This window comes from Polyodon spathula, chromosome 6 (genome assembly GCF_017654505.1).
Source record: "Polyodon spathula isolate WHYD16114869_AA chromosome 6, ASM1765450v1, whole genome shotgun sequence".
In the NCBI taxonomy this organism is placed as follows: Eukaryota; Metazoa; Chordata; class Actinopteri; order Acipenseriformes; family Polyodontidae; genus Polyodon; species Polyodon spathula.
Window position 1 is genome coordinate 9,159,093 of NC_054539.1, and position 27,882 is coordinate 9,186,974.

The following is a 27,882-nucleotide window of genomic DNA, read 5'->3' on the forward strand; positions in this document are numbered from 1 at the left end:
AGTTTCCAAAAAAACTGTACTAGACACTGCCACATAATTGTCTTTTGTGTTGGTACTTTTCTAGAAAGCAGTGTTTGCTGCAGGGAATTAAGAGACACATACACACATACACACACAGAGACACATATACACACACAGACACACACAGACAGGTACACAGACATAGACGCGCACACACACACACACACACACACACACACACACACACACACACACACACACACACACACACACAAACACACATACACACACACGCACTCAGGACGGCATGCAAAGCTATTTTAGTACAGAGTGGAAAAGGTAGAAATCAGATTTGAAGTCAACTGGAAAGGAATGTACAGGAGCTCAAGCAGGACAGGGGAAAAATAGAGAAGTAGAAATGTGTTACAAGATAAATATCTCAAGTTCATTCAGTGAGCCACAATGCAAATGAGACCGAGCTTGCAAAACAAAGACTGGGGTGAGATACTGGAAGACTAATCAGTGCAGAGTGGATAGACAGAGTTCAGGGATGTAAAGTAATGCTGGAAATGTACAATTAATTTATCCTAGAGGCTCAAAGCCATGTTGTTGCTGCTGAGACAACGGGGTCCTTTTCTTGAAGTCATTGTCAGTCATGGGGCTACTTATTTGTGACAATACAAAATTCATCCCAAGGTCTCTGGTTTTCTCTTGGTACTTCGTCAGACTCTTAGGACCTCTTATAAATGTGTGTTCTATTGTACAGCTGCACTTGAGTTTCCAAGTCCAGAGGGGAACCCCCATAGTCTGTTTTTAGCGTTTAATCATCACTTGAAAGTAAAGCTTTCATATTTTAACAGCTGCAGTTAACCAAGAAACGGATAAATGAATATTACACTGTAAAATCTCCCACTTTAGCATGAGTAATTTACTCATAGGCTATATTTACACATATTGTAATGTAGTATGTGTTTTAAATCTGTATTATATTGAGATGGATTTTAAAATGATTTTGCTTTCTTTTCCATATTGTTTCTGTAAAAATAAAGAGTAACACCTTGCATTTTGTCACTAATTACTGTATTTACACACAATTACAATGTTCTTTTATTATGTATAGTTACAATGTACTTTATATGTAATTTCTTTACAGGCTATAACTAAGGTGTATTTGCTTCACTGTAGACAATGGCTTATTTCACGGGATTTAGATATTCTAAGTTATTTCACAATTAAACATAATATGTATAAAGCAGAAGAAAACATGCGAAACATCCCTTTCTTGCACTGGATAGATTGATCTTCATTAGAAATGTTTCCATCTTTGACACAACTCTACGTAGTGTGTGTTCAATAATTTACTAGAATTAGGTAGTGCAGTTACTCAGAAGTGTGGATGCTGTAATACCAAATACCTTTTTTTTTTTTGATCCTCCAATGTCCCATGTTCTGACGCGTGGACATTACAAATACAGTACTGCAATCAGAACTGGCGCCTGAGGAGCTGAGAACGACTATCAATACCTTTCTTGGCAGCACTCATTGTACAAACCCATTTTTGGTGTTACATGGAAGAATAAAGGTTCCATTCCCACAGTCTTTGGCATTGACAGTAAATTATATTTTGGGTACCACAGGTTCTGCACTTGTGGGATGAATTGAAATCTTTAAAGATTGTCTGGCAACAGATAAAAGCATTGGATTGCTTATCTTTGATGTACGAAATTTAAAAAAATGCAATATACTGTAGCAGTAAGCTTAGACTACACAAGATGATAAAATGTTTTCATTTAATTTTTGGATTGTTGTTATAAACAAATGTCCTGTTACAGAGCTACTTTCTGAAGCTGGAATTCATTCCCTGGTATTTGAACTTAATGCTTTGCTTGTAGGCTTTCTGTTCCCAGAACTCCTTAGTAAACTTCCAGTCCTAGCTCTGTTTGCCCTCCGGCCTGTCTGGTGCTAGATGTCACTTCCTGTGTCGCAGTCTGTTGTAAGATTGTTCAGTGCAATAAAAAAAAAAAAAAAACTATGGCAGAATTAAAACATTATATGATACAGTACATTTGCATTGTACATTTTTCAGTTTGAAAGAGCTCGTACGATCCTTTGAATGTACAGTTATATTTTTTTGGTTGTTTTTTTGACGATTTTCAAGAACAAACAGTAAAACAGTTGTATTGCGTATACAGTATATGCCATAAGCAGTCCTTCAATGGAGTATTTATCAATGGCTTTAAATATAACCTCTTTCCCTTGCGGTTAATTACTGTTTATATAGGATATGCAAAACCATTGCATTTAATACAGAATGTTTCAATTATGTGCATATTCGAGAATGGTCCCTGGTGCAGTGAACCATATATGAAAATACGTAATAAATATGCATGAAACATTCAGAACTGCTGTTAAAGAAGGCAATAACTGTTTTGTTTGGTTGTTTTTTAAATCTCTAATATTTAAATATTTGTCGATCAGGTACAGATGCTTAAAAATAAAAGGAACTCTCCTTCATAAAAATCTCATTACAGTAAAACTAAAAGAAAGACTAGAATGGGCGGAACCTAAATAGCACCACTATACAGGATCTTCCAAGGCGTTTTACATTTTCTTTTCAAAAAGAAATGTACCAAAGACACTCACTGTTAGATTTTTATAACCCTGCTGAAGAAATGATCTCATTGGTGGCATCGACATCTGTTGCTGTTTTTCGATCAGTGGCATATCTATATTGTTCGCGGATAGTTGGGACAACCCTAAATATTTATATATCTCTCTTGATATATATATATATATATATATATATATATATATATATATATATATATATATATATATATATATATATATATATAAGCAACTGGAATGCTATGGGGGAGGCCTAGATCCTCCCTGTCCTCAGTGTGGAGTCAGCGTGAGCTCAGCCTGTGTGTGTCTGGTGCCTGGTGCAGTCTATACAGACAGTCCTTTGTGCTCCTGGGATAGAGCTTGTATGATTTTCCTACAAAATGAGGGCTCGTCTGAGGACCTCTTAAAGAGACCTCCTGTGTGATGATGTCATGCAACATATTCAATCACCCTTGTTGAGTGTCTGGAGAAGGCTTGGGCTTATTTATTTGTGAAGAAAATAATTTTACACTGAAACCAGAGACCAGGCTGCTTACAAAGCTGTAAAGAATGACCCAGATATCAAGGGCTTTTCTTTTTTGGATTACAATATTGTGGTGCATTGTGAGTTCCTTTTGAAAAGATGTTATAATGTAAAATTATCTCAGAATACAGAGAACTTGTCTACAAAACTAGTACAGTCAGAGATTGATTGATTGATCAGTGTTTGTCAGCTCCCACCACGACCGCCCGCCCCCAGCCCTTGAAAAAACACCAGACTATGTGCTCTGTTCTGCAGAAGCTAATATTTGCTCAGAGGGCCAAGTAAATTCAACACCACTGGCCCTGTAGAAGAGCAGCCTACAGGAGAAGTTTCTGTTTGTTGAGAAAAAGAAACCTAAGAGGGGAGAGTCGCATAGCTACACGTTGCAATGATCTGTCACTGTTGACTGTGAACACGCTGATCAGCTGTGTGCAGGAAATGGAGCCTGAAGCCAGTCACTGGATGGAGGTGTCTGAGAAAACACAACAGAAATTCACAGCCTTGTTTGAACTCTCTATGTTCAGGGTTCCAATGCTGGGTTTAAACATTACAAAAGCAAAGTAAAGGGCCAAGTTAAATAAGGTTTTTCCTCCGGTTTACATCACAAAAATAAATGATCGCCCTTCATTAAGCTTTGATAGGACTGGGAGCACCGCTACACTTGGACCCCTTTTTTGAAGAGCAAGTGGTTCTAGATTTATTCATCACTTCCAATACTTGAAAAAAATATTAGGCCCCTCTATTGATTATAGTTTTACCTCCCACTTTATTTTCAAATATCAACATTTAAAAAAAAAAAAAGGATCTGAAAAAGAAACTCTTTTATTAAATGTGTGAGCGGATTAAAGCTGCAGTAAATAGTATATGTTCCTAACCTTGTAGCACTTTGCTTTTTGTTCACAGATATTATGCTTTCCACAGCATTAATGAAATATTTATATGATTACCTTTATTTTACCTCCACATTTTTCCTTATGCATTAAACAGGTCCCTAAAATAAACATCCATCAGCACCAGCGGCAGCTGGCGTAGAATGAATATATAAGCTCCAGTTTGGGAGCTGTGATATTATTTTAATATTTGTATTATTTATTATTTTAATAAAGCAAGCTTTATTAAGTGTTTCTTTTTTTTTTACAACTTTGCTGTCAGTTTTCATTTTACTCTGTTTGTCACAGTAGATCAACTGGCATCACCTTTATTCTCTCAAGTTGTATTCAACAGCATCTCCCAGATCTGCATCTGCATTGCCTTTCACAAAGCAAGGTTTCTGAAAGCTTCATTTATCTATGCAGCAATATCATTTCTCTTGACTTTCTTAATACTGTCCTGTACTTGTTAAAGCAGTGTCTAACAGTGTTTAACTTGTGCTTAACTGATTGACTGCTGCTCGGTAAGGCATTATCTTCCCCAGGAACTTGTAAACTGTTGGCTGCTAAGTCACTAACATAAAGTGATTTGTGTTCATTCAGTTGCCTTGACAACGCACACCAGGAACAGGAACAGCTGTTTTGGTTGTTGTTATTCCCAAGAGTTCTCTGGTATTTCCTGAGGTCCTGTGGCCTGAAAATGAACTCACCTGCTTGCAACTCTGAAAGGGGCCTCCGACCAACACAACGTTTCCAAGGGCTGGTTCACAGCCCCAGACCAGCACTCGCCATGGACTGCAAAACCTTAGCTAACATAGTGCAAGATTAGTGATACAGCTGTAAGTGGATTGGTATGCCTTACAGTGTGCGGAATAGGTAAACAGTAATATTATACATTTATTAGATGATGTTTGTAAAGATATTTTTCGAAATGCTTAGGCATATTGTTAAACTACTATTGTTATTTCCAGACATTTCCAATTAGTGAAATAACATATGTAGCTTTCTATTTGTACTGTATACAAATCACTCAATCAATCTTTATTTTATATAGCGTCTTTAATAGTGGAACACCATCACAAAGCGCTTTACAAGATGCAGTAAATACAAGAAAATCCAGAATACTTAAAATAGAGAAATGCATAGAAAAAAAGCATAATACATTATATACAGTGGAAAGTACATAATACATGATAGTAGCATAATACATGAAATAGTACACTAAATATATGTGAGTATATGTTAAACCACATGATTAAAAGTGTTCCACTTTTGTATTGGTTTGTATTATAAGAACATAGGCGAGGTGTCCATTCGGCTCATCTATGCTCACCCGGTTCCTAGTAGCTGATAGATCTCAAAACTTTGTCTAGCGTCCAAGTGATTCAGCATCAACAGCATGATTAGGTAACCCATTCCATACCCTCGGCACTGTGCGCAGAAGTTCATCCTTCCCTCTGTCTTCTTAATACTTTCACTGATTAAATCCTATAGCATCTATATGACGTGCATTGGTTTCCAACATGTGTTCAGACAAGTCCACAGCAACTTTGGAAAAAAAAAAAAAGTCGACCTTTTTAGATCAGATACTGGAGTCTTCCATTCTCCCAGTCATTAATTCAGTCAAACGAGAAAAGGGCTCAGAATGACATTTCAGTGTTCTTCTGATTATGTACCTACCTGGCAAGTTACTAGGGCTTCAATTTTCATGTGTTGTTACATAAACCTCTTGTGTGCTTTTATCCGCAGTTCAATTGACTGTGCTATACTTGTTAGGTAGGAAAAAAGAATGGTTTCTTTGGAAGTTGACAATGCCAGGAGGTTTTTTTTTTTTTTTTTTTTTTAAGGAACAGTTATTTTATTAACATTGCAAACATATGCAGTGTCTGCTCCAGCCGACCTAATGACCATTTCCAGCACTACACCAAGCTGAGATACATAGCCGCACACAAAAACACGGTAGATTTTGCAAACTTACATTCACAACATATTACAGAAGTAGGAACCAGTGCATGCACATACAGAGGGTCTTCATAATATAGTATTGCAAAGACATGTAAAACTGGTAACACAAAGTGCAGTTAAGCTCAGTGAAAGTGCGGCAAAGCTTAGAGATTGAACGTACCTTAAATACATATACTGTAGTTTATTCATACAGTAACTGTTTTTTTTTCAAGATATTACATTTAAGAGCCCATTCCCTCTACCCCTCTCCCGACCCACTCTCCTTCTCGCACTTGGTTTGCTTGTCTGTGCTTTGAACCGAATACCTTTTAGCCAAGCTGTTTATAGTTTAAAAACTGCTAATTAAAATGATCCACGATTGGGAATGTCGCCTTTTTTTCTTTTTTTTGATTACATACTGATTATGCATGGTTAATTCATGGAAAGTTACATTTTTGCTTCACTATATGTGCATTACAGAGAACAACGGGCTGTGACCGATAATCAAATAAATCATTACATTGAAGAGATGAGCTTTGTATCCGAAAACTGTTGAGTTGGAAATTGGTGTGGCGGGTAAGTGCATCAATTTATTACATGTATATATATTACATATTGATTTTATTCTTTACACAAGGACAGTAAAACACAACTGATGTGTATCTGAGTGTCTTATATCTAAGTGCTGACTGTAATGAAGCAAATGTTTAGTTTACACAAGCATTAATCATTAAGGAACAAACTATTTACTTTAAATTATATCCTGAAAGTCCATCTGTTTGATCTACTGGCAGCTTCTTCAGTTTAAACATAGAGAAAGTGGGTATGTTTAAACAGTGCTTTTAATACTAGTGTGGTGTATGAAGCAAGAACAAAGCCAAAAGGTCTAATACTCTGCACAACAAAAGACCAACTTCGCAGTTCTGACAGATCGCTTTGAATGAATATGATTCCTTACATAAGCATTCTTTAAGGCTGTTGATTTAAACTAGAAGAAAGGGCTTTTAAACCAGCTTTCTAATACAGCCTTTTTTTTTTGTCCAATAGGTCACTCGGGAGCTTCCAATAACTAACCGTGCCTCAGCCAATGTGCAATAGATCATCACTGGACATTGTATGAATTCCCTGAAGCCACATTGTATTTGCATTTTGAGCATTATGGTTGACAGTTTATAAAGAATTTATAAAGTTTACTCTGTGACTAAAAGGCTGAGCTGGTTTTTCAAACAAAAACTCTGGCTTAGCCTATTGTTCTAACCACTAGACCATATGCCACTGAACTGCTCTTCCAATACTTGATTCTCTAAGCACATTGGCTTGACAAGTAGGCATGCCTCAAATATCTGCCTGTCAAAGAAATTAGCTTTAAAAAAAAAAGATAATAACAAAAGCACTGTAATGGAAGTGGTCCCTTACAAAATCCACTTCAGACTGCCTTGTTCCTGTGAGTGGTTTAATAAACACAAGTTGCTAGACCCTGGCATTTTAAACAAGGCTCACAGCAAACATTCCATGATTTGTAGACTATCCATACTACTTAATGCTGCAGCTTCCTGTGTAGTTTCAAATTCCTTTAACACAATCACAATTAACTATTTCAAAACAGCAGACCTTTACTGAGGTCTACAAAAAAAATGCAGATCACTCCAGTAGTACTGTACAGATAACTCCAAACAACACAGCAAACTACTGTTGTGCATATATACCGGTATGTTTTGAGTTTGTTGTTCTAAGGTAGTGTTTTGGTAAAGTTGGTTTGTGCTAACATAGTTAAAGACATAGCTTTACATACAGTATGTGTCGGACATTTTAGAGTTGGAGGCCAAAGAGTCATGTCTTTGTTTGCTGAACTTCGTACCCTCTTGCACTTTGTGAAGGTCCTCTTCTGATAAGAACATTTCAGCATAACCCAGACCCAGTGACCAAAAGAGCCCAGGTATATAAGAACATAAGAAAGTTTACAAACGAGAGGAGGCCATTCGGCCCATCTTGCTCGTTTGGTTGTTAGTAGCTTATTGATCCCAAAATCTCATCAAGCAGCTTCTTGAAGGATCCCAGGGTGTCAGCTTCAACAACATTACTGGGGAATTGATTCCAGACCCTTACAATTCTCTGTGTAAAAAAGTGCCTCCTATTTTCTGTTCTGAATGCCCCTTTGTCTAATCTCCATTTGTGACCCCTGGTCCTTGTTTCTTTTTTCAGGCTGAAAAAGTCCCTTGGGTCAACACTGTCAATACCTTTTAGAATTTTGAATGCTTGAAGTAGGTCGCCACGTAGTCTTCTTTGTTCAAGACTGAACAGATTCAATTCTTTTAGCCTGTCTGCAGGTATGACAGATGAAAGACAGCAGTTCATTTACAGTGTGCCCTCCTATGGAAAATCACTTCAGAAGCTGTTTGAAGTGAACCATGAAAGGCATTCGCCTTTTTTAACTGTGCATTAAATTAAAAACATGACTGTTTTACTGTTCATTTCGATATGTTGTACATATCTTTCTCAAGTGACTATCTCTCTCTCTCTCGCTCTCTCTCTCTCTCTCTCTCTCTCTCTCTCTCTCTCTGCGCTCCTCTCTCTCTATATATATATAATATATATATATCAGTGAACTCTTTCTATAAAGATGTTGTATAGCTTTACATATCGTCGACCGAGACTTGGGCAGCTGGCTATGTATATATGTATGTACATATACATATATACATACATACATACATACATACATATATATATATATATATATATATATATATATATATATATATATATATATATACACACACACACAGTGCCTATAGAAAGTCTACACCCCCTTGAACTTTTTTCACATTTTTTTGTGTCAGTGCCTCAGAGATTCATGCATTTTAATAAGGATTTTTTTCCCCACTTGTCTACACAACATACCCCACATTGTTGAGGGGAAAAAAGTTTTTGAGAAAAAAAATTATATATTAAAAATACAAAACTGAAAGATAATAATTGGATAAGTCTCCACCCCCCTGAGTTAATACTTGGTGGAAGGACCTTTGGCAGCAATTACAGCTGTGAGTCTGTTGGGACAGGTCTCTACCAACTGTACTTTGCGCCATTCATTTTTCCTTCTATCCTGACAAGTGCCCCAGTCCCTGCCGATGAGAAACATCCTCATAACATGATGCTGCCACCACCATGCTTCACAGTAGGGATGGTGTTCTTTGGGTGATGCGCTGTCTTGGGTTTGCGCCAAATATAACGCTCTGCATTTAGGCCAAAAAGTTCCATTTTTGTTTCGTCAGACCACAAAACTGTTTGCCACATGGCTATGTAAACTAATATGGAAAACAATATAAAAAAAAAAAAAAAGTTACAGCCTGATTTTGAGAGACAAGTTTTTTTTTTTTTAGGTAAACTAGTGCCTTTTGAGGTCAGACAGTTGCTAAGGTTTTCCAAGTCTTAAATCAAGACAAGCATTTCCTATAATCCATAGCAACAGACTGGCAGTCTCAGAACAATTAGACACACATATTTCTGTAAATGTTACTTTGAGCCATCCTGAACAATGTGGCAAATTATAACAGATAATTAAAAAAAAAAAAAAAAAAAAAAACAAGAACCACAAATAGATTTATATATATATATATATATATATATATATATATATATATATATACATACCATGCAGCACTGCTTCATTGTAAACATGGAAATACAATAAACCTCAGGCTTGCATGCCTCATTTTCACACTTTTCTGCTTGGAAAATTTGCAGCAGCCTTCTTAAGCAGAATACTGTACTGCAAACTCTAAACATGCAAGATTAATTAAAGGAAAGGTGCTTACTGTAAAAAAGGAGACAGGAAACAAAGAAAGGCAATGGTCACAGGTGATTAAACAGCTGGAAGTCCTACATATCCTACTGAACCAGGACCTTCTGCACAGATGCACAACTGAGCAAATCGCCATTCAACCCGTTAAAGCCCTTTCGGGTTCTCACCTTTTATCACTGACAAACAAAACTTGAAATGCAATATATATCAAAATATATATATATATATATATATATATATATAGCTCAAAGAGCCAGCAGCTGCCCAACGTTTCGATATGTTGTACATATCTTTCTTAAACTGGGCTAATTGTAGGTTTGTTTTTACTGTAACTTGAATACAGTTTGATTGTTTCTGACAGGGAAAACAATCCTTCACTTGTTTAACAGGTAATAAGAACCAGAACCTCATACATTCTCTGGCAAACTCATCTTTGACCAAACCTTAAGAGGGAGTCTACAGTGAGAACAGTTGGAGGCACATTTAACACCTTTGTGTACCAACTGTGCTGCCTTTATAACATTACAACAACAATAGCAATAATAATAATAATAATAATAATAATAATAATAATAATAATAATAAATACACAATTGTGTAAATAGGCACAAAAAATATTTGGCATGTGTAGGATCTTGTTTTAGGACAACATTCCTTTGTTGAGGAATGAATTCCTCTGCTGCCCTCTGCTGGGGATATAAATACTGCAGACAGTGTAGCTTTTTTACGACATGCTGCATTAAAAGAGCAACTTGTTATGGGTGTAAAATAGAATTATTTTAACTCCGTGACTCTTCTGGCTTTGATTCACGCTGTTGCATTTTCTGTTTCACTCAAGTACATCTGGTACGCCCGACTGAAACCATGAACAAAACACTACAAAGAACCAAAAATGTGCCATTTTTACAGCAACTGGGGGAAGAGTGTTGTAGGGGAAGAGGTTAATATGAAAAGCATGTAATTAGAGGGTGGACATTTTTCTGAGAGCAGTATTGAGGCAGTGGGGTGCTTTCTGCAGATCTAAACAACAAGATGAATAGAATTTCAGATAACTCATTCCCACACCACATTGCGCTATAAGGCCAACTCAAGCTTCAGCGTCTGATCACAATTGTAGATCCTTAAGGGCTGCAAATCAAAGAACAGATGAGTCACTTGTTGAGATTCACATTCATAGTTCCTCCATTGTAACTCTAAAAGTGCTTCCAGCCTTCAATTTGAAAAAAAGGTCAAGTTGTTGTCAATAGAAGCATTGACTCCCAGAGTAAAGACAATGCATTAGTGAGCTATTAGAGGAACCATTTGAAATCACTTGATATTGTTCCCTATAAACGAAGATTCACCTTTCAGTTTTAACCCTATAATAAGATAACAGAGAACACAGGTTATATGAGGCTCAGTCAGAAGACACACAATCACAATTTGTTGAAAGTCTTTTTAAAAGTAGTTTTAATTAGGCAATTTAGGGTTTCAAAACAGATTCATGTTTTTATTTTTTTGTTATGATAAAAATCACACGTTGGCTTTAAAATCAACTGCAATCCATGTTGATTAATACAATCAGGTTGATTTAAACAACAAAACATTCATACAAACACAAAGATTAAAACAAATGTATTTACTGAAACCTCTGTCTGTGCCCTGGTATTTTAGAGCTTCATTTGATTGTGAAGGTTTTAAACTTTACTGAGAGTTTTGGGGAGTGACACTATATTTCCGTAGCAGAATGTGTTAAAAGAAATCATAAAGTTTAAAACTCCTAATTTTAATTCTTAGCAGTCGTCTCAAAACACCCAAGCAGCAGATTGCAGCACTCTTAATTAAAAGGATCACAATCACTTCTCAGCCTGATTTACTGTGGGGTCTTTCCAAGCCTCTGGAAAAAACATACTTTTTAAACCAAAAACTACCCACCCAACCTGGGAATATACACATGTAGCCCAATACCTGCTAAAACACACCCCTTAAAAAAAAAAAAAACAACAAATAAACACATTAAAAGCAAGCATTGGGAAAAGTGCACTCTTATTGGCATTTCAACCTTAAACATCAGACATACTGCGGAGGAAATGCATTTGAAAGTTATTCTTCAGACAAGAAGAGTACATGAGGATCTTGTATCCTGTAGAAATAGACATTCAGGATCACAATAGGATTGCTAAAGGTCTACTTATCACATTGTAAAAATATTTATACAATTACTTTCTTAGGCTATCTGCTTAAGTTTGTCATAAACAAAAGTCACTAGAACAGGCATTTTGTACATGTATTACAATATGTAATAGTTTGGTCTCCATTTACAACAGATGCACAGCTATCTGAAATACAAGCATAACAGAACTAACAAATATTAATGCTGATAATAAATGTAATGCTAAATTTAATATGTTTTTAAAACAACCTGTTGGAAGTAGTGGTGCACCGACAAAGATTTTCTTGGCCGATACTGATAGCCGAGGGTTATCTACCACTATCGGCCAATATCGTTAGTTACCGATAATAAATTAAAAATGTTAAAAAATGAACATATCTTTTACTTGTTGTATTTACTTCAGAAAATAATACAATAATAATAACAGAATTGTGTTCTTGACAGCAATTTATACATGTTTTACAACATAGTCACACAAAAATTTGCACTACAGTTAGCACTCAGACATCTGTTAAACAGATTGTAAATCAGTTACAATTTATTTGAATATCGCTCGCAGCTCGTTTCTTTTTCCCCCCGTTCTCCTGCCAAACCAGTCTGCAGTTACACAGCGCTTCCTCCAGTTTTACCCGACAAAAATGCAGCCAAAACAAAGTCAATGAGACAAGCTCTAGGGTAATGTAACAGTTAAGCATTAAACCGTTTTAGATACTGTGATGTTTTGTTTTTTTAATCTGTGATCGTTAGTTGTTTATGTGTATTTTCATTCGCAAATGAACTGTAACATTAGTTTTAATTCTGGAAACTTTTTTTTTGTTTTTTGCATTACATTTTACGTTACACGCAGTTCTGTGCATGGGGAACATTTTGATTTCATTTTGCTGTTGGGTCATTAACTGGAAATGTTTACATACTGCTACAATACGTATTAGATTTAAAAGTATGTACTGTATTACAATCCACATGCCATCTCTTTTGGCAATTGCCAAAATGAAATAATCTGATAAGCGCCACAAGCGTTTAACTGTCAGAAATACATATATTTTAAAATGTCATAAAAATATGACATTTCCGGTTACAAAATTCAGTCAAACTTGAATTTGTTACTTAACAAGACTGCTCAGTATTCAATTACTGCTTCAAAATGCCGGTGAACACAACCGTAACCAATGCAGATTAAACAAGATAAACAAATTACAAAAGGGAATTTTGAAGTACATTGTGTAATAATAATAATAATAATAATAATAATAATCAGTTCGGACTTGGAGGACTGCACCTTTAAGTTTTGTTTTGGACTGCTGTGTTTGCCAAAGAGAGCCCGGTGAACAATAAAGTTAAAACAAACCAGATATGACAAAAAGGGTTAAACAAGAGCTAGAGAAGCATATATATAAGACATATTCCTTGTCTATACTTTTGTTTCGTGCCGACTACTCTGTGTTCCGATGGAGAAAACAAATAAAACTTTACTGGAAGGCTTGCATCGCCCTGAATCAACACAAGTACAACTTTACAGTAGCACCAAAGCTGTTGTGCTGCACACAACTCGCAATCCTATTGCTGTCTTCAGATATTTAAAACAAAATCCAAACACCGCTCTTTTGAGACAGATTTACTGCAAGTTGATCGCATCTTAAACAGCACTGCAAGGGAAATGACTGCTTCAGTGTTTTTGCGTCAATAGTAATAAGAGCTCTTGACCCAACATTCAGTTCTGTGCTGGAAGAAATTCAAGCATGAATATCGGTGTACATTATCTGCTAAAATAACACAAGCTGCGGATAGTGTTTTATCGGTGCACCCCTAGCTGGAAGAATTTAAAAGTGAAAAGCACTGAACTCAGGCAGACATAGGCTGGGCCCACACAATAAAGTTGCGCTGGTCATGAAGTGCCATAGAGTAATGTACCCACCTCACTACACAAGAAATGCATTTTAGACAGCCGACTTTATAACCTATATATTATGTGGTTACAGAAAGAAAGCGGTCAATTTCTGTACCCTCAAGACTAGAATTGAAAGCCACCTGCAGGACTCGAGACCAGTGTTGTTCAAGTTAAAATGACTTTCTTCCTAATTGGATAAATCAAGTCATTCATTATATGGGGAATATTCCCCATAATAAAAGTCTTACTTCCTCATATCAGTTGAATAAAGAAAATCAATATAATAATATTTATACATATATAACACATTATTTTGTTAAGTTTTACATGACTGAACTATGAAAAGGTACCGTACTAAACCAATACAAACATATATATATTCCCTGACTTGAGGCATGCCACATTTTAGCAGCAAGACCTCAGTAAGTACAAAGCTTAAATGTCCAATTAACATAAGAGTAACTGACTATAACAAATACAAGGATGACCTCAAATGGTTTACTATATATGGAGGCATACAAATCAATGTAAACCTGGGATCAGCTGGGATTCAGCTAAATGTCAACTGAAGTGCAAATCACAGCTGGCTTAATATTCCCTCCTCACTGCGTCAGAAGACATGTCAATGAACGGTTAATTGGTCTTTAGCATGTCAATACAGCTCTGCAGGAGAGACACGCTGCTCTGGAAAAAAACAAAAGAAAAAAGTACATTTAGCTTCGCAGTTGTATTTGTATGATTATGGGTAGAGCACAATTCAACATTCTTTTCTAGTATTCCATGTTCTACATTCTATTGTAGTACCATTCCCATTGTGTAAATAGAAGAAATGTGAATTCTGATAAAAACTGAATGTATATTGTTCCTCGACAGCGTTGGAAAAGCATCTTGGGCTTGGAGCATGGATGGCTGTAGGGTCAGTGTTCTTTACCATGTTGAATACTTACTTTTGCATGCTTTATTTCTAGTTCAGCCATTTCAATAAGATTCTTGCGAAAAGCCACCACTCTCCTCCCTTTAAAGCTTGTCAGTTCTGTAAAATAAAAATTGTATATTGTAATTATATATATATATATATATATATATATATATATATATATATATATATATATATATATATATATATATATATATATCTTTCTCAAAACACTGGGATATTTATAGGTTTTTAAGAACTCTTTAGTTTTTGGTGGGGCCCAGGCTGACGGGACGATAATAATCATCCCAATAAACTGTGGATTCGAGTACCTGCAAATTTTTCATTCAATTCTTAAAAATGAAGACAACTCTGTCTATGTTCATTTAGTCCCTTAGGATTTTCATTCTCCAAATAATGTAACCAGAAGCACTCTCTTTGTAATAATAGCCTATCTACATTCTCCCCTCCTAGGTCTATTAATTCTTTCTATCCGCAGCACTGTGCTTATACTCATGAAAATGTTTAGCAACTTCGAGGTCATGCCTATCTGTCTAACAGCACTCTTATGCTCCGATGTTTGTGTTTTTAAAGTTCTGCTAGTTTTTCCTACATATGCAAGTCCACATGGACAAAATAAAATAAAAATAAAAGTTACATCCTTAATTGTCTTATATGCAGGACTACACATAGTAGCACATGCAATCCTAGACTGTTCAGTTACATCCTTAGATTTCGTTTTTAGTAACATTCGTCTGTCAGTCTTCAAAGCTCCATCATGTGCCTCTTTCCACCAATTCCGTGGATAATCCCTTTCAAGAAATCTTTGCATCACATTTTTACCTTGAGATAGAAGCTCACTTTCCAAGGAACAAATTCGCCTAAACTGAAGAAATTGGCTTTTTGGTTCAGGATGGAAGCTGTTGGGCAATAGCAGACTGTTCTTTTCCATCTCTTTTTTTGTATATTGTTGTGAAAAAAACCTGTTGGTCTTAGTTACTGATATTAGAGAGATGACACTAATTAAATGAAACGCTACAGATGAAACGCTTCTCAGGGGGGCTCTCAAAGTTAACTCTTTAAGTGGACTACAATGATCATTTCAAACAAACAAAGGTAAATTCATAAATAACTTTACAAATTTGTAGTATAACAGTGATAATGGCATTGGTGTGGAGTGTTCCTCTGTAATATTCAAATAATTAATTGACACAGGAGTTTTATTATTACCAGGTAACACACCACAGCAATGCCATTATTCCTCAATCACATCATTGGCCGTTTATCTTTAGGTGACTCTCATCCAACTGCTTTTAAACGTTACCACAATTTATATATGACAGGTTTGGTATCTACAGCAGATAAAGTCAATCTTTTCCAGCTGGGGAATTCCAGCTTCTTAATGGGCAGTGCAAAAGGGCCATGATAGGCATTAGCCTGTAGCACTGTGACCCTTCTACTGACCTTAGTGTACCACGTACCTACCTCTCTTTCCAGACTCGGACAGCTTCTCAAATTTCTGACAGCAGAGCTGCTGGTGCTCTTCTGCTTGCTGCACCTCTTTGCTCTTCAGCTGTGCCTTCTCCAGGGCCTTATTGGAGCTCTCATAGTCTGCAAGGGCTCTCGCTCGCCGATACAACAGGTCCTGTAGAGACAGAGCGTGGCTTTTAATCTATTAATAATCATCATCACCACCATCATCATCATCTATGCAAATGGTAATGCAAGCAAGGCACAGTAATGTAAAGATGCGCACCTAGAGTGCTCCGTTTACCTTCCCCCATTCTTGATTTAGATGCACATTGCAGTTTCTTAACTTGTATTTTTTCTTATTTATGTATTTGATTAAGACGGGTGTCCTGCACAGTTTAGAATTATGAAACAAAAAGAACCAACAATTTATTACACAATATTCCAGTGTGATCCATTTTCTAAAAATGCAACACACATATAGTACAGGGCAGCAACAAAAGGAAGTTACAGCAGTTCCATCTAAGGATTAATGGTGAAATATTGCCATCTACCCTTCAATACAAAACATTATAGGGAATTTAAATAAAAGGAAGGAAAAAAAAAGCTAGTAGCTTCAAATTACATTAACTTTCTTTTGGTGATCATTCAGAGTAGTTCTTATTACAATTACTAGAATATTGACCCAAAGAGTCTTTCCAATAACCTGCAAAGTAGAAAGATACAAATACTGCTTCCCTTTCACCGTGGAAACCACTCTGGTAATTTACCGCAGGAAGATCAATCATTACCTTAGCTGCTTGAATGTCTCTCATGTAGTATCTCAACAACTCGGTCAACTTCAAATCTTCATCGGAAGCCACTCTCCCTTCCACTTTCTGAGTAACAACAAAACCAAATGAAATCATGAACGTGTTGTAAGGACACTCAATGAGAAAATATACCAAATAAACCAAAGAAGCCATCTGTCAACTGGACAGGACTTTGTTATATGCTATTCATTTTCCTATGTTCATGCATGTTACTCATGATTGATGATCTTACCCTGAGTTTTTCAAATAGCTCTGCAAGCTTCAGCAGGTACCTAAAACAGAAAGCACACACTGTCCTATCAGCTTTTTTTGCAGCTATAAAATAAATCATGTTAGCCAATCGCATCACATGGCCATAAGCATGAGGTCAAGAAGACCCAGGTAACAGTGATGCCCCTATCACAGCATCTCAAACCGATCCACTTCAGGTAAAGTTTTGAAAAACTTGGTTCACAGTAACAAGATGATTTCTTACATTTTAAGTGCAGTGGATTCGTCTGCAGAAAGGCTGTCCAAGGTGGCTGAAAAGTGAATGTAGTCATCCGCAACATCTGAGGACAGAAAAGTAACAATGACACAACCTGTGAAGACATGAGCAAAAAAACAAGAAGAACACTGGCAATTACTTTTGTGCGCTGTTGTCATTTTTTCAGCTTTCGTAGTTGCATCTCGGATTTTGTTGTAATAATCAAGGAGGAATATCTTCTCTTGATCGAAAAAATCATCCACTTCCTACAACAAAAAAAATAATAATAATAAATTGAAGATAACAGTTCTTACAAAAAAATGGGATTCTTGGTCACAAATGCTGAAGCTTTTTTTTTTTTTTTTTTTTTTTTTTAAAAACACCAAAATAAAGTTTTCTGATTTTTTGTTCTGCCTTGTGACAGATTCATACTCATGCTCCTTTAATGCTTTCCAGTTTATTTTTTAGTTTATTTTCCTCAGTTCTATTGTTAGCCACTACCCTCAGTTGAGAGTACAGTAGCTCCAAAACACCATTTTTCTCTCCAATTTATAGTTATACAAAGTATGAGTGACAGCAGAATCAAACAGAAACTGTGTAAAGAGCACATTTAAACAGATTCAGGACACATTTCCATAGATCTGCCAGTTTAAGTACTTTCACCAAAACAGTTTTAAAAAAGGACATGAATATATACTACCCTCCAAGATGTGCCCCAAGTCACAATCACAAAACATAGCAAGCAAATTTAAAATAAGAGGCTACGGGAAATGCAAACACAAGTAAAACAAGTGAAGAGAGACAAAAAGTAACAGGAGGAAGGAAAGAGAGGAAAAGGTGGCCTATCAAATTGGTTTGTTACTTTTCTACTTTCACCTGAAGACGACGAGACCTCTGAGGCCTTAAAAGATTGTTCTTCAATAATTGTTTTGTTAGTCCAATAAAAGGTGCCACCTCTCCTTCTCTTTGTCTATTACTTTAATGTCCCAACGGGGATAAGAATGTCAGCTTTCCTCAAGTTTCAAAATGCTGATTCTCTGAACTACAATTTATTTTTTGGTTAACAAAAGTTGACCCAAATATGATTTTTTTTTTTTTTATTATTGAAACAGCATTACCTTTATTCCAGAAATGATCACTTCATCTGCAGTCTTCACCATGTTTCTAAAGAAACCGCCGAACATTTCCTTGGTATTTTTCCTCCTCACACTCAGCTGGAAGAGAGTTAAAAACACACTAGCATGGTAAGAGCACAGATAGTTACTCTGCAAAAGTGCATCTGCTGCATGCACCCTACAGACATCTGTAAAAATGTATAAAAAGACAGACATAAACATCTGCATCTAACAAGTGGAAGCGATTGCATCGAACTATCTCTGCTGCTTTGCTTTTATAAAATTCAGGCTTCTATTCACAAAGCTTAAAATAAGGCTATTTTGATGACTGCTGTTAGTTTCTATCTGTCTGTTTACATACATCACATTTTACAATGATTTAAAAAGAATTTGCTCATACTAAATTTCAAAAGCGGTAACAAAAAGTGGAAGTTTTTCTTATACAAGTTATTAGTGTGCTATCTTGTCACGTGAACTAGAAATAGCCCTGCTCCACTGGCACATCCGACCCAAGAAGGCTCGGTACGGTACAGGTACAGGTGGTTCTCCACTGGCTATTTGTCGAGCAGAGCAAGAACCAAACCGAGAAATTCCAGCCTCACAAGACATCTGAATCCGGCTGCGAGCCGAGCCAGGAGCGGGGTTAAGGATTTTCTTCATTATGTTGCATCAGTCAGTACACTCCAGAAAAAAACACATCAAACTTGGCAGGCAGCGAGTGTGATGAGAGAAAAGTACAACCTTGGGACACTGAAGAAGTGCAGGCTCTAGTTTCTCTCTGGGCAGATAGGAGTGTTCAGAAAGATCTGTAGTCGTGCGTCAGAAATGAAAAAGTCTATGCCCGAATTTCTGACGATCTGAAGCAAATGGACATAAACCACAGGTATGGTACACTTAACTCACACACTCAAACACAAAATTCTACCAAAGTTCTCATCCTTGACCTTTATTATATTAATATAAAGAACAAAATGCTGAATAAAACAATTCTAAACTTATTTACAAAAATAGTCAAACAAAATACTGCACAGCCGTACCAGGCTTACAACTGCGGCTCTCGCTGAGCTTGCACGGCTTCTTTTTTTTAATTTTTATTAAGCACCCAAACAAAAAACAACTAGAAAAAACAACAGCTATCCTCAAACAGGATATCTTTGGCAAACCTTTTTTAACCCCTTCAACATAACTAATTGAACTTTGCTATATTTTAGTCATCGATAAATTCCTAAATTTGTGGATTATAAGAAATTTAAATCCATATGACTGGGAGCCCCACCTCTACGGAGATGCATGTATAATCACACGAGTAATGCTGTAATAACTAATGTGTGTGTGTATATATATATATATATATATATATATATATATATATATATATATATATATATATATATATATATATATATATTTTTTTTTTTTTTTTTTTTTTAATTACCTGTGAGAATGCGTGACTGTTAGCTAGTGACTGTTTATCTGGCTGGCAGTCACGCAGACTCAGCAAACCCGTGCAGACTATGGCCTGCTGTTTGGCTGCACAGGGAGAGTATTCGTAAGTGCAGAATGAGAGTTAAGACAGGAGGTAAAAGATCATTTAGAAGAAAATAACAATTGCTAAGCGTGCTGGTTATTAAACCAGCACAATACTTGCTGTTGTTTGTTGTCTGGCTGTTTGGCCAACATGCCCTTTTGCTTTGTGTTTTTGTTTAAAAATCAGCCCAGGCTCCTCCTAACTGCTTCGTGAGGGCTCGGTTGCACAGTGGAAAAGAGGCATGAGTTGCAGAGTTGCAGTACAGAAGCACAAACACCAAATACAACACTGATCTTTTACTGTAAAATGCAATCCACTGCGTCTTACCCAGAAACAAGAATATCCGAAGTAAAAAAAAATACTGGAATAAAATGCGATCAATGATGCGCTCGGTTCTATTCTATTACTCTTTATCGCACACTGAAACTGCCGAACAAGGGCTTTTTGCAGGATAAAGGTCAGGAAAAGTGCATCCTTCTGTGCTTCCTGCCCTAGCACTCTAAAGGAAATGTAGAAAGTGGCTTACATCCTGGTCATACTCCAAGAAAATGTGGAAGTTGCGATCTTTACTGAGGACTGGGTGTGAAGAAAGCCTCTGCAGGAAAACTTCATGGGCTTGCACTGTCTTTTTAAATACTGCTAGGTACTCGCTGTAAGAGAAACACACAGACATTTAGAAAACGAACACACAAGGCAACATTTTTAAATTTAATTGTGCAATTCTAATTTTGTATATAAAATAAAATTAACCAATAGAAGATATGCATTTTCTCCACAGCAGTCCATTCATAAGTGAGTGGAGGTGGGACATAAATAGTTGAAGGTCTTCAGTAGGTTTAACCAATGGGGGTCAAAGATCTGCCCCTTGTTATATAGGTGTCCAATCATGAGTGAGCACAGGCGGGACATAATTGGGAGTTTAACCAATGGGAAAGTCAAAAATCTGCCCTGGTTTTACAGTTGTCCAATCATTATAGAGACCGTTAAGGAGAAGTAATATTACAAATTGCTTTTTAAAAAAAAAAAAAGTCATTCTAGTCGACTTGGTTACAAATCAATTTTCAAGAACTTTTAGAAAAAATGGAGGCTCCAATTCTTGAAATAGAGATAATTATGCTGAATTATGTTCTCTGATTTCTGACTACAACAGCATGTTAAGCAACCACTTGTCAATAGACCCAGTATTCTCGGGTAGCTCTACAAGATTCAGAACGATGTAATCTCTTCAGTGCCTCTTCAGTTCTGCTAGATTCAGAAGTACAAGAAGGGAGCCAACTACGTAGCTATGTAAACAACCAATGTTCTTATCTACAAAAGGGATACATTTTCATGGTATTCATCAAAACTGATTCTCACGCTTCAAGCTCTTGTTTCATTTTGGTATACTCCTCTTTCGTCATGGTGGCTTCCCCTTCTCCCAGCTTGTGCATCTTTTCCCTCGGACTTTCAAAGTCAGGCTTCGGAGGGGATGGAGGAATCTGAAAGGAGGCAAGAAGATCAAAACACAAATTGCGGGAATTGCACAAATAGGACGTCCAAGTTCCCTGTGGTAAAGACATTGAAAACTGTTTAGAACATGCACAGGCAATAACATAGAGCAGATATTGCTGCCTGCATCAAATGTATGCCAGTAATTATTAGTCATGACAGAGAAACATGTTTGAACTAGAAAGGCATCTTTGCCTGCCTCTTTCCCAAGTTACAGAACATCGTCTTTAAATTGCATTTCCACTGAAGTCCACTTTCCGCCTAACAAACACAAATTTTGTACAAAACTAAAGACGTAGTTTAAAGGGAGTGGTAATCCTGTAAGCACTGGGAAGATAATTACTGGCGCCCCTTTCCATCTGTTGAAGATCTCTTGGCTCTGTTTGCACAGATGAAAAGTTGCTGCAACACCTAGTACCAAATGATGCGGACAGTAGAGCTGCAATCAGACCATGTGACCTACAGCAAACATAGTGCTGTAGTTGAAATATTTGCATATTTTTTAATCAATGTAAAAACAAAGTAATAAAAAAAAAGGGGTACCCCTTATAATGTTAATTAACCAGGTGAGAGGTAATAGCTTTTAAAATCTGAGTTAGTGATTTCAGAAATGGTACAGTTATACTAAATTGACATAAAAATGAATACCTACTTACACTAACTACCAAAGTTTATTTCATGCATTATTTATTGAACCAGAATCTGTATAACCAGAATGTGTATAAATTTGTTTGGGGTGTTATTTTGTGCTCTAGTTTGTACTGTACTCGTTACAGGTTCAGTTCTGAATACAGACACTCGCTGGAGTGCTTAAGTAACGCTATATATTTATTCTGCAATGTTGTTACTGTGCGTATAAGGATCTATTCTGACCATCGTCAGCCAAATTCCAGGCAGGGGACACAAGGACTCCAGGGTAGGTGGTGTGTGCATGCAGAAGAGTTGTGCAACTCATGTCTCACATGCTGATAAACAGCTTGAAAATTTGCCTTCCCTTTCACACTATGGTCCAACTGTGACATTCATTCTATACCTTCTGATGTTAACATGTGCATACTGCTAACAGTCAGACACACCCTTTTATCACAAACACTTACAATATGTCCTGCATACTCTTCAGTCTCAACAAGCGTGTCATGTAACCAGATGAAGTCTTCATGTTGTCTGAGCACTGAAAATTCTGGTTTCTGGAAGGTGCCTAGTCTAGTCTGCAATAAATTTAAATAAGCAGGTGAAACTGTTTCTATTGCCAAGCGTTTCCAAATAGAGTTAATGGCACACAATTTCCAAATGCTCTATTGAAATGCGGGGCTACGGATTCTCAAAGCTTTTTACTCCAAATTAGCACAAAAACAAGACACCAAACCACCAATAAAGCAACTCAAGACAATTAATCTATGTTTTTATTAGTTATAGAATATATAAAATGTTTAATTATTAGTTTTCATATAGTAGTGATTTCAAATTTAAAAGTTTTGAGAATCTAGCCCACAGTGTACGAACTTGCAGTCACTTGATGTTTATACAGCATGGTTTTTATTTTACAGCACAATCTATTATTTCATGCATGCATACTTCTGAAATCAACCAAGTCTGAGAAAGTTTTCCAAAGCAATATGCAACAAGTAGATACTGAAGAAACCTCTTTGCGGTACACACTATTAGTAAAGATTACTCTAGCAGATCCATAACAGTTTCACTACCTGCTCTTATATCAAGGGTACATTCACTGTTTACATACTGTACTGTACTGTACGCTTACAGAAAATGTTCTGTTTTTTTTTTTGTTTTTTTTAATTGTAATGAAAACATATTTAAATTATCACCACTCAATTTAATGCAGAGTACTTCACCACTTGCTGTAAACCTGCTTATTTAGGTGGTGTTACTGATTTAAGAATTTGAGGATTCTAACAATTCCTAGCTATTAGAGACATTGTCAAGTACAAGACCACCTCATGATATGGTTCCTAAAAAATAACGCACACGCACACACATTCTGGATCTACAAATGGAGAGAGATTAAATAAAATGAGCAGATTCAGAACATTAAGCATCACAATTTTCAATAAGTGCATTACAATCTGAAGAGGCCATTAACAAACTTGTAGAAAGTGTGGACAGAGTGCGTGGTTGGTTATGAGGTTTTAAATGTTCTCACCTTGGTGTGCACTGTAAACTTGACTTTATCTCTTTCACAAAGGGCGTCAGGAATGTCGATCATGAAAGAGGTGTCGTTGTTTAGGTCCACAGAAACCGATCTGAGCTGGAAAAAATATTAATACAATTTGTTTTTATTACACCAAAACTGAATACAAGCAAACCAAATTTCCCACTTGCTCCATGGCCCTCAGGACCCCCCAAAAAGATCCAGAAACATGAACCATTTACTGAGATGAAGGCATCCCTTATCACATGGACAGAAAGGCATTGAGCTTCAATAACTATCCAAATGAAAGTTAAAAAAGAAAAAAAAATTAGAAAGAAGACTTGACAAACTGATGAGAAATGCAAATTCTATAATAAATGGGGAGGTTCCTGGTTCCTACCACAAGGCTTGGGAGTCATTTTCCTCCACTGGCTCACTAGTTTTTCATTGGTTTATGTCTACCCAAAACACCGTGGGACAGTCTGACCCATCAAGTTTTAACTGGAAATATTCTTAAAGGGCAAATCAGAATTTCAATTTATGCTAAATAATTGAAAGCAAAAAGAAAAACTCACTGGTTAGATGGCGTTTTGTTTGCAGTTCTTGTTGAATTGCCAACTATTGTAAACAACACAGCAACTTCCACAGCCTTTCAAAGAAACTGAAATGTCGATTACATTTTGAAGTCAATTTTTTGTTGAGGTTCTCTTGCTTGTATGGTATTGCCTCTAGTGTATGAGTGTTTGTAACATCCTGGCTTGTCTACACAAGTCATGCTTGAGATATTTCATTTCAAGGGTCTATTCTGGTGTAAAAAAGGGTTTAAATAAACACAAGTGCAGAAATTAAATAATCTGATTACAAATCACTGAGTCACTTATACTACTGAAGATCATAAAGGCTGCTGATACTACCAAAGGTCATAAAGGCTGCTGTATTCTGTTTCAATTGGCTTATTACATTGTTCCATTGTACTGTTTTTAAAACAATTTCCCAGACACACACACAGCACACCTCTTCACAGACGGCATATTTCACATAGGAATGTTTTTTTTTCACAGCCTCAGGACAAAAGTGGCTGAGGGACTAAATGGCCAACTTGTCTATTTAAAATAAAGAGCTTTCCACTTGTTTAAAATCAATTTGCCCTCCTGCTCAAGTTTGTGTATGAAGATAAAAATTCTGCTCCACCTGCCCAAGTGCAAATCTCCTCCTGATTTGTACTCCTCAAATCTTCTTGGCAATGCTTTTCTGCATTGTCTCTACATGTTAAAATGTACCCTTGCTGCATGCCTAGAAAACAGCCAAGCCCTACAACATGCAATTAACTGGCCATGGCTGTATGCTAGAATTCTGTAATGACATTAGTTTTTGACATTAGATTCCTATCCATAAAAAAAAAAAAAAAGTATCCTGCCAAAAGAACATCAACCCAACTTAATAAATAAGACCCAGCAGCCAGCATGTCTGGGTCTGCTGGAGTACCTCACACATCTGGGTCTGTGGATTTTCTCCCAGCACTCCAGATGTGTGTATTTCTAATTCTTATAACACATATGGCAAAATAACTTTTCAGCAAAACTTACACAGCAATGTATTCAGTTTCCCACAATGACAATCATACAAGAAGTCAGTATTTCTTGGTGATGTACTTTGACTTTGAACAGTTTCTTTCAGAATAGCCTCTGCTGTCTGAGCCAAGGTAGAGGTTGAAACAAACCAAACTGTCCAGTATGTAGAAAATAAAACGGAGAAGAGACAAGGGACCAGTTTCTTTGGCATGCGTTTCAGGAAATTTTAAACAAACTGTTCTGAACCACAAGATTGTGTGCACATTATTAAGGACTGTCTCAGAAAGAAACAGATTTAGAGCAACAGTAGCCTATATCTGACCTTAGCATTCGTGTGTTATCCCACAGAAAGAGAGAAATGCAAGTACGTTTTGTTTTACCTTCCTGACTTGTTTTCTACCCTATTATAAACATGTTATGCCTTTACAGTGGCATACTGCAGTAAACTTTTACAAGGCCCAGATTAAACACTGGTAACGCTTAACATTTGAATTAAATGTTCATTTAAACTATAGGCAGCATGAAACTACTGTACTTCCATAAAAATAAAAAAACATTCTCTGGGTTGTGTTCTGTGAATTCATTTTGCAATACCATAGCGTACAACTGTTTTACAATATAAAAAAGGGGCAGTTTTACAAATGTGATACTTATATTACTTCCTACTATGCAGTATAAAAGTAAGACAAACATATTTCGTCTCATATTTAGATTACCGAATGGCAGTGTCTGACACGGGCTATTTTGCTTACTGTGTTAACTCGAGCCCAGGAATAAATACATGAGTTTATCGCCAAGTAAATTATTGACAGTACGCCCAAGATAGCAATATTAGCACTTAGAACTTGAAAATGGAACACGAAAGTTACAAAAACTGTAGAAAAATATTGTGTGCGGGGCAGCTTTCAAAACGAATGAACACAAGCGCCACAGACGCTTTAAAAATACGAACCGTTCAAATGAATGTTAACACGTTTACAAAAATGTCTTTAAGACACATAACATATGTGTTTTTTTTTTTCAAAATATACCCTATATTCTCTTTCATTCTCTCTCTCTCTCTCTCTCTCTCTCTCTCTCTCTCTCTCTCTCTCTCTCTCTCTCTCTCTCTAAAATGCACTGTAGAGTAGAAATTCGTTTAAATTTATTTGTTCAAGTCGACATTCATGACAAGGTTACATAAATTCCAAACAGGAAATGCAAATCTATTTTACTGAAGAAGAAAAAACACATTCTGTACACCTCAGTTTTGTTTTTGTTTTTTTTCTTGTTTACCTTGCTGTTGTTATCGGTCTCCTCGGGAGTCGATGCCATTTTCAACCTATAAAGCGACAATGGACGACACTGTTCCTTTGCACAGCTGTTCGCGGCAATGTCATTAAATGAATGTTAATTTTAATTTGCAGATAATCCACAGCACTTTTAACCGTGCCTGTCAATCACCCTGCCACTTCCACTAACTTTAAAACCCGACTACAAGCCCTCACGATTGGCCAGACTCTGGGTTTGTCAATTTTTCTATTGGCAAATTTTTTGGTCATTCAAACTGTAACTGTAGTAAAGAATACGCTTTGGAGATCAGCGGCTATCACGAGTTCCCAGTTTGTTAAAGCCAAACTCTAGGAAGTTATTCGGATGGTGGCTTCAGAGCCATTGACTTTGAATCATTGCTCAGGACCGTGAAGCTAAACTGGAGCCTGTATATACACTGATTCTTGCTTAAATGTGACTGTGATGTTTCAAGACTTCCTATAAAATGATCAGACTATTATAAACTGGAAAACTGGTCTTTCTCACAGTTTCACACCTCACAACTCAAGGTTATGGAATATCAGATTTACTGAAGGCTCAGGGTTTAATATCTTATAATGATTTTCTACACAAATTCAACCTCTTAATTACTAACAAACCATTTAATACAATGACAAAAGCCATACCCAGTGCTTTAGTACTGCTCCCGAGTGTATTAGTGCTACTTACCCAACCTTATTGATTAATGGTTTACAAATTCAAAATAATAAATGTAGTAAATGGATTTGCGATGCTCTAAATATGGCCATGTTCAGTGATTTCAAATCAAAATAGTATGGATCAGTTATGGCTTAAAAAATCAAGACCCTTCTATTCATTCAACCTGCCCAATTCCAACAAAAGCTAAAGAAACTCCACTTTAAAATCATTAGTTCTATATATCAATCCAGTAAATTTCTCCAGAAAAGACTGAGTTTTGACAATAACTCTTGTGCATTTTGTCAAATATTGTCTCTTTAGAACACTTACTGCAGTCCTGCCCTCTTACTGAACAGTTCTGGAATTTAATTCATACTTGGTTGTCTCTAACAATTTCAGAACTATCTGATTTGATGAGATGAGATGGTATGGTATTTTAATGCAACCTGTAATAGTGACTTTTTATTAATTGTAAATCTTGAGGCCTTTATGAAACATGTCTAAAAAAAAACTAGCATGCAACTCTCATGATTGGTAAAGAGTTTACAATGTATTTCTTATTTATCTCCCTAACATTCATTATTAATGCATTCTGAATGTAATGTATCAGCCTCTGGTAATGCCTTTTGTATATCTTGTTCTTTGTTGTC

At 36.4% G+C, this 27,882-nt stretch overlaps 1 protein-coding gene across 2 annotated transcripts; it reads right to left on the minus strand.

The window, feature by feature from the left end:
* Positions 1-12,763: 12,763 nt before the first annotated feature.
* On the minus strand, positions 12,764-26,753 carry LOC121316801 (sorting nexin-5-like). 2 transcript variants are annotated; one of them, XM_041252009.1, is made up of 13 exons: positions 26,558-26,752; positions 23,724-23,828; positions 22,660-22,770; positions 21,431-21,552; positions 20,601-20,724; positions 18,550-18,645; positions 17,592-17,697; positions 17,441-17,516; positions 17,198-17,237; positions 16,945-17,031; positions 16,169-16,328; positions 14,715-14,800; positions 12,764-14,451 (listed from the first exon to the last, which is right to left on the minus strand). In XM_041252009.1, the coding sequence occupies exons 1-13, from the start codon at positions 26,594-26,596 to the stop codon at positions 14,401-14,403; spliced, it is 1,203 nt and encodes a 400-aa protein (XP_041107943.1). In that variant the 5' UTR covers positions 26,597-26,752; the 3' UTR covers positions 12,764-14,400. The 2 variants fall into 2 exon arrangements, with proteins under 2 accessions (XP_041107943.1, XP_041107944.1); XM_041252010.1 differs by lacking the exon at positions 22,660-22,770 and having other exon boundaries at positions 26,558-26,753.
* Between the last annotated feature and the right edge of the window lie 1,129 nt (positions 26,754-27,882).

What these genes read in the sequence shown, in the direction of transcription:
- LOC121316801 (XM_041252009.1), bottom strand. Translation starts at nt 26,596, where the DNA reads ATGGCATCGACTCCCGAGGAGACCGATAACAACAGCAAG. An exon ending in AGTTTACAGTGCACACCAAG is followed by an intron (nt 22,771 to 23,723) that starts GTGAGAACATTT and finishes AATTTATTGCAG; the next exon opens with ACTAGACTAGGCACCTTCCA. An exon ending in GAATCCACTGCACTTAAAAT is followed by an intron (nt 17,238 to 17,440) that starts GTAAGAAATCAT and finishes TTTCTGTTTTAG; the next exon opens with GTACCTGCTGAAGCTTGCAG.